At 40.8% G+C, this 8,309-nt stretch overlaps 1 protein-coding gene across 1 annotated transcript; it reads right to left on the reverse strand.

The window, feature by feature from the left end:
- Positions 1-1,172: 1,172 nt before the first annotated feature.
- foxa2 (forkhead box A2) lies at positions 1,173-3,522 on the reverse strand. The gene is made up of 2 exons (XM_067243508.1): positions 3,359-3,522; positions 1,173-2,644 (listed from the first exon to the last, which is right to left on the reverse strand). The coding sequence occupies exons 1-2, from the start codon at positions 3,428-3,430 to the stop codon at positions 1,475-1,477; spliced, it is 1,242 nt and encodes a 413-aa protein (XP_067099609.1). The 5' UTR covers positions 3,431-3,522; the 3' UTR covers positions 1,173-1,474.
- Between the last annotated feature and the right edge of the window lie 4,787 nt (positions 3,523-8,309).

An 8,309-nucleotide genomic window follows, 5' to 3' on the forward strand; every position in this document is an offset into this window, starting at 1 on the left:
ACAATACTCCAACAGAGACAGGACAATGAAGGCATCGCAGCCGACACTGTTCCCAAATCTGCTACTCCATTCTCTAACGCCACGGGAGATCCACAACCGTTCATGTGTGTGTGTATGTGTGTGTTTTGTGTGTGTGTTTGTGAGACGGTATAGAGAGAAAAAGAGAGAGAGATTGAGAGAGATTATCGAGGCACCTAACCAGTCTCTTTGTCTTAATGTTGACACCTGTAGCCTATGATATCAGTAGGCCTACTATTCTACGAATGTATACATTTGAGACGGGACAGGCCATAACTAATCATGGTTTTACACAAACCGGATGTGCAATGAATGCAGGCTATTGTCAAGGGACTTGCACTCATGTAATTGTGCACTTAGGATGTTGTTATTTATGCCAGTATCTTGACCCCAAAGATGATCTCCATGAATCCAAGAAAGCAGGTAATCATGTGTGCACTGTTATTCTTGGTGGGCTACATTTTGTTCCCCAAACTGAGTAATTCTCGGTGTGGATCATATCTCTCTCAAGATCATATTTGTGGCTATTTAGACTTAATGTAATGTGGGTGTATATTGAATGGGTTTGCAACGTGTAGGTGTTTATAGTGAAGTCAATCCAAGACTTAAAGAGTCCCGCTGTCCGGTAATAGATCGATATGTCGGCTATCAGTATTAAAACAACACAATACATTCATCCACGTTTTTAATTTATATTTCGTAATCTCTCTATTTAATTATCTAAATGATGCTGTGTTGCAAATACTCATATAGGCCTACATACTGATGATTGTGCAGTGTATGATATCATACCCCCTTCATCCATGACCAAATGGAAATAGAAACAGTCTACAGTTATAGAAAATGACTGTTGCTTTTCTGAACTTTCAAGTAAAATTGGAAGAATATAAATATTGATATTATTACCTTAATTATCTATATGATTGTTTTTATTATTTTATTATGATATATTATAATGTTGTTACGATTAGGGATCTTTCGAAGTGGAACCATATGTTATAATATTATTTTCATTATTGTAATTAGTTGCTAGCCTACGTGAACCAACTGCGCAGGCTAACCCATGTAAGAAGATTCACCATATGTTCAGATAAAATTCAAATAACACTTTAATATAGATTCTGTTCTTGTTGTCAACTACAAGAATACACATATACAAGCCATAAATAGGAATTACACAAATTATTGAAGAAATCCTGCAATCCATTTAAATTCATTTAGCAATCCAGTTATACAGATGTATTTTACAGAAATTGTCTTTTGGTCCTTTCTCAAAGCCGCCTTTTTGAACAGATTTTGTCACATTATTAACATCCCCTTTTGAAATAATCAGGCTACTAAACAAAATTGACAACTAAATCAAAGGGAAACATCAAAATATCTGAATACATCAGCACAAACTATATTTTTACAAATGTACAAATCGCTTTCAAAAGTCCGTAGATGGCGCAAGGATTTATGAGGAGTTCATGATTGGCCTTGAATATACGCCTTGATAGTACGATGTGTCAGTAGGTATTGATGAGGAATCTAGACCCGCTTTCCCCGCCATGGAACCCATGGACAGAGCCCCAGCCATGGGGGAGCCGTAACCGGAGTAATGCATCACCTGCTCGTACGTCTTTAGGTCCATTTTGTGATGCTGTTGCTCCGACGACATGAGGTTGTTGATGGAGAACGGGTGATTAAAGGAGTAGTGGTGCTCGGGCTTCAGGTGTGCATCGTGCGCCAGAACCGAGTGATGCTGGGACATGAGATGTTGCGCCTGGGACACTGGCGAGGCCGCGTGTTCAGGGCTCATAGCCTGGCTGGACTTCATATCTGACAGTGACCGTTTGTGGTCGTTGGAGGACGAGTTGGAATGGGGAGACTCGTTCCCGTTGCAACTCTCCGAGCTGCTGTTGGATCCACCTTCCGAACTTTTACGGCCGGACTCCTTGCACATCTTCTTGTCACACTTAAACCGCTTTTGCCTTCTCAGATAGCATCCGTTCTCGAACATGTTTCCCGAATCAGGATGAAGGGTCCAAAACGAACCCTTGCCGGGCTTATCCGGAGATCTAGGCACTTTGAGGAAACAATCATTGAATGACAGAGAATGGCGAATAGAGTTCTGCCAGCGTTGCTGGTTCTGCCGGTAAAACGGGAAAAGGTCCATTATCCACTGATATATTTCTGCCAGCGTTAGCATCTTGCTGGGGGACTGTTGGATAGCCATAGTGATGAGAGAAATATAAGAATAGGGGGGCTTTGCATGTGTGTAGCTCCTGCGGTATGTTTTGGGGTCCCTTGATCTGTTGATACTGGACTGTCCATACATTGGGCTCATGGCGTTCATGTTTGTGTATGAAGTTAGGGCGTTCATTGAGGGGGGTTGCGCTGTCATAGGGCTCATGCTAGGACTGAGAGCGGCACTCATGGCGGTCATACCCGCGCCCATTCCATTCATGGCTCCGGCTCCGGGTGACATGCCAGTCATGGAGGGGCTCATGCCAGTGTTGACGTAAGACATGTTCATGGTGTTGGCCGTCATGTTGGCAGTTGAGCTCATTCCCGACATACTCATGTAGGTGTTCATGGAGTTCATTCCCAGGCCAGTATTCATGTTGCCTACCGAGGTGTAACACTGAAAATGTCAGAAAAAAACACGTGATTTAATTAACGTGAATTTCATTCGTATTGGAAATAATTATTTTAATTGCAATAGCATAGGCCTATAAGCCTATATACACTATAATTCATAAAGCATTAGAGCGGAGAGATCGCAGGCCTGTGACCTAAAATGTGCCTGAATCCGTGCGCACAGTGCGGTTGATTTGATTCGTGTCATCTGCGGACATTTCTGAATAAATGTTTAGCTTAGACACTGAAGCTAAATATAAAATAGGTCATCCTATGATATTATGTCGTGAATAAGATAGATAAGACACATAAATTAAACTAAACATTGCCACGTACTATGTTGTTGTAAATAGGAAGACAAAATCGATACAATTGTTCTTGAGATCGAGTTTGAAGTGACTGTGTGACTGCACCGTCGTTTAAAGTTAAAATATTTGAATCCGTCTTCCTACTCTAAATTGTTTAAATGTTTGTTTAATATAAACATTGGAAAATATTATTCCGTATGGATGTAGACTTAATTATAATCCGAGTTAAAAGTTTCTCCTACATGTCAAGCACAACTTTGTTAGGATAGTGCAGTGCGTAGAGATGGGGGAGGATTTGGAGGCGCCTCAAGTCAATATTTGATCACAAAGTTAATATTATCTCAGGGCTAATATTGAGTTGTATAAAATGGGATCGGCTTTAGACGAAAAAATATATTTAAGGTACCCACCTCAGGCTCTCCGTAGTAGGTGCTCCAGTCTGTATGCTCGTGTCCTTCCATTTTAACTGCTCCTAGCATCATGGAAGTTCCGAATAGTTTACAAACCGTCTCCCGCAGAAGAAATGGCAAAACGTTCTCCAACAGACGGTGACTTGGGACCACAGGGTATTGGGTCGTTGGTGTGTTCCTTAGTGAAGGACTGGTGCATGTGTGTCTTTGAGCCAGCCGTGCCCACGGGCGCTGAAAAGCGTCTGATGATGACTGGAGTTCAAATGACGCTCAGTGGTGGCTGTAAACGCGATGATATAGCTCTCTGCGCCAGGCGAGCCTCCAATCCCTACTTCTTAGCTTACCCTATTTGAATAATCTCCTCACACCTAGACGTGAGACTCTTCGATTTGCCCCCCAATTGTATCTTACACCTGCATCGTGTAAAAAGAACAGTCATTTATGAAAAGATTCATTATTGACTAATCTTAGCTGGAAACAGAATACGAATTCCAAGAAGTTTCTTGTCGATCTTTTCTGCCTTTTTTCGTATTTTTTGTGTCTTTGTTTTGTTGTTGCAACTGTTATTCGATGTTCTTATGTTGTTTGTACTATTTACTTGTGGCCACTAATAAGGTTGTCTGAGGTTGAATAACCCTCTTTTTTATGAAATAGCCTAATTATGTAATTATTTTTTATGTGGGCTACATTATATCATATTTCTATATATGCTACAACCTATTTACGGCTGTGACTAGGCTTCAAAATAATATTGATTTTGTGAAAGTGATAGATTGTGAAAATAGGTCTTACACAAAATTCTACCAATGTAGCATAACAAAAGAAGCAATTAGTTAACAAACAATAATTCGCATTGTTCTTTACAAGGCTGGTTTTCACGACATTCTTCTACCAAAAGCTAGGGTTGGCCTTCAATATTATTAAACTGACAAATTTCGTTCGATTATTATTTAGGTTTGAGGATATAAATAGTCTATTTACATGCTGCAAGATGTTTTGTGTGTGAGGGCCAATGTGTGGACTATTGATTATGTATGGTCGCTTATACGCACATTGAACAGAGAGAAATGTGTTTGATCACATATTATTGGCATAATGTTCAATGAGCTTTGATATCAAGCTGAATTGCAGCAGTGTGGATTGGTGTCCAGTGAAATATCTCAAGGTTCGATCAAAACTTTACAATTCCATGGCTTTTATTATAGTTATAGGATCAATTAAATGTGCTGGTGTTGTATTTAACTTATCTTTAAATTCAAGGCCTTTGTTCTACGTAATTGTTTCAAAAGAGTATATTTATAAATGGTTTATGATCTTTGGACAAGAATAATTCACACTTAAATTCAAGTTTCATAGCGCCCTCTTATGGTTGTTTTACATTCTTAATATGATTACGGTGACGCAGCACGTGACCTAGCCTACCTTCTTCCCTCATAATATTTTTTTTCTGTTTACATTTTCAAATAGACTATAATAATTGTTATACTTAACATATAAGAACTCAAACACAATAAAGCATTTGGCAACTGCAGAAAGACAGAGAGCGGGGTTAAAACATTGTTGATCTACAACACCGCACCAACATCAAGGTGAGTGTGTTCAGAGCGGTGCCAGCCACGTGCCGTTGATTGTACATCTATTTGACAGTATATTTACGTTTGAACATAACTATGAGTGGAGCCCATTATTTAGGCCGAGTAAACCGTGGTGTGTTGACGAGGGGCTAACAGAGAGTTAACTTGGAAATTAGATCATGAGAACCTCCGAGAGTGCATGTGTTTGAGGTTTGTGAATTCCATCGTCTGGATACATAACAGTCCGTCTTAGAAGGCGGAATGGCCTACATATCTTTATGTGACGACAATTTTTTTTAGATCTGGGGAAGGTAATGACTAGGCACCACGAAGAAGTAACAATCTAACCCTTTAAAACTGTATTGGGATAGGTCAGGTTTAGGGTTACACATCCATTATGGTAGATAGCCTACCTGTCAGGTACATCCCTGTGCATTAGGGTTGCCAACCGTCCCGAATTGTCCGGGACATACCGCATTCTGGGTGATTTTGATTTGCACCTGTCAGGGACAGCTCCAGTCCCGTATTCCAATCACAGCCTCACCGAACAATAATAGGCTACTGTAAACGCGCCAAAATTCACGCAAACGTTGTTAGGACACGGTTGTTGCTTGTTGGTGATAGTGTGTATGAACTGGCCACTGGTGAGGTGACCTTTATTGTGTGTCAAAAGGAGAAACTTGTAATAATTGTCTTGACTATTACTATGAACAATACATCCAAGCGAGTAGCTATTAGCGGTTTGCCAAAATTACACTGAAATGAGTAGGTTTATGGTATGGCTAATGAAAGCTTGCGATTTCCGTTATTGTTGGTCAGCTGTTGGTGCGCGCGCATGTGCGTGTGCGCACCTGGAAGAAAGTGTCCCTCATTTGGGGTTGAGAAAGTTGGCAACCCTACTGTGCATCCAAGTTACTATGACCTGTGGGTTGGCATAGTTGATGGCACAATGTTTTTCTATGTAGCTGATATTGTAGTCAATCAGTTACATAGGACATAGTATCCTCACATGACCATTTGGGTGAAGGTAGCCTGGCATTGCCAGACCAATTCGCAAATTAGTATTAGTATCTCAGTTAATTTTTTATATCTAACGTCAAAGGGCGCAGACCAAAATACATCTGGTTGGCGACGCAATTGTATAGATATGTACAGTTTGGATTTATAGATTCTTTTTTTTTTTTACGGAAATGCCTTGATGGCGCTTCTGTTTAGTCACAGTATTAAACCCGCCTCATATCAGAAACGTTTGTGATTGGACTGGCACTTTGCTAGTCAGAGGGAAATCTGTCTGAATGGGAGGGTGGCTAGATCCATCTGCCATAACAAATAAATCATGAGCTTGCATATTGGTCAGGTTCCCAAGCTACAGCACTTACTCTTGACTTGACTGTGCAGGTGATGAACAAACATTTAAGCACACAAGATCCCGATAATGTGTTTATGATTAGTCAGTCAGTTCCAGATATAGGTAACCAGAATGATTATGCACTCACATATTTTCTGAATGTATAGAACTTTTTAGGTCTTCTCCGCAAGCAGGCATAGAATGGTCCGTTCAGTTATCTCCAAAAATGATTGATCCAGTTGAGATGGGAGTAAATGTTTCCATTGTTTGAGCTTTTATCCTTTTATAAAATCTTCATGTGATTATATGCAGTTATGATAAACATTCTTTAGGCTGCTTGACAAGTCTCTGATTGTTCCTTGTGTTGCTCAATGGAGGTTGTGCAGAGTGTGTAGGCTTTGCCATTGCAGTGCTACTTCCCAGGATCTAGTTCTCACTTGTCTGGTAGCATGTATGAGGAATGCTGGCTACATGTCATCCACACTATGTTGCACTGAATAATACTAACTACTTACTAACCGAACGGTCAAGGTTAGTAAGTTGTTTATAATATGGCATTTTTAGCTCTTTTCATTTAAAACATGTCGTTTGGTTCAGCTCTCAAGTCTTCTCACAGTGTGTTTCAGGTGTTGCCTATAGCAACCAATCTGAAATCTGAACAACCAAATCTAGCAATCTGCCTAGCACTTGTCGTTTTTCTCTCTGTGTTCACACTTTTCTGCTCTTTAAGAAAGTTAATAATTTCCTCGTCGCTGTTGATGCCTTCATTGTCATCTGGATAGTAAAAGTCCTCGATATCGCTCATTTTGAAGATGACGTCAGAGGGCAATAAGTATCTGCATTAGACCTCAGATGACGTCAGAGGGCAATAAGTATCCGTATCAGACCGCAGACCACTTTCTGCTTGTTGGTACCAAGCATAAACACACTGACAACAGTAAAGACTATAGCATCTTGGAAATATTCCAAGTTTCTCTGAAGCCAGTGCATGGGGGTGCAAACTGGTGGTTCTTTTTTGTGTGTGTGTGTGTGTGTGTCTGTGTGTGAAGTGGAGCAGTTTGACATTCCTTCAAACACCAAGTAGTTGTTGGCAAGAATGTGTTACTTAAAAGCTTCATTTAAAAAGTAGGTATTTCTTTCCCTGTGAGCTTCTGAAACAAACTCTTAAGATTCACTTCAGCTTCACCTCCTTTTTAGTTTCTGTTTCCGAGTTTCTCTCATCACACAAAACATTGCAGGTCAAAGGGTTAAGCTTGCGGTTTGTCAAAATAAAATAATTAATGAGAGCCCCTTTCTTTTGGAAAGTGCCAAAAAATGTTTGCTGCCTAGGGAGACAGTAAACATTCCAGAGCTGGGGCTGGAGTTTGGACTCGCCATTATCTGACACAGCTGTGACAACGCCTATTGGCTGCAGGTTTGCGGCTTGCCACAGTATGTTTACCTGGAAATGAATCTGAAAGCAACTGGACTAGGAAGGCACACACACCCAGCTAAATAAAAACGAAGGGCGGCCATTACTGTGGGGTGCAGAGGGAGGAGACCTGGGTCTGCAGTTATTGGGCCCACCCCACTGGGTTTGGCTGCAAACACTAGCGTAAATGGTCTAAGGATTTCCTCAAATACGCACCTTTTGATATTGAGAAGGATGGGGCTCAGGAATGTCACGCAGTGTGAGCTGTATCTAGGGCCTGCCATACACATTTTATTTGTCGTACTTTTCTCTTGTCTTGGAAAAGGGCATGACTGACAAGGGGCCTGGCTGTATCAAACAAGACAACCGTCCAAAGGACCACAGGAGGAGAGTCTTGGATCCCAGGTTTTCAGGGGTGCTAGAATCAGTTGATAGTAAACAATGTACGGTGTGAATCATGGTTTTAGGAAGTGGTAGCTGAAGCATGGGCCTGTATTGCTAAACCGAAGCATTATGCTGGCCACACAGGTTGTATGTGCATCTCTTCCCACAGTGAAAATAAATACTTGTTTATTGTTAGTGATTTTAGCTGGCATTTGAAATATAACATTGTGTTGA

Source organism: Osmerus mordax, chromosome 9 (genome assembly GCF_038355195.1).
Source record: "Osmerus mordax isolate fOsmMor3 chromosome 9, fOsmMor3.pri, whole genome shotgun sequence".
In the NCBI taxonomy this organism is placed as follows: domain Eukaryota; kingdom Metazoa; phylum Chordata; class Actinopteri; order Osmeriformes; family Osmeridae; genus Osmerus; species Osmerus mordax.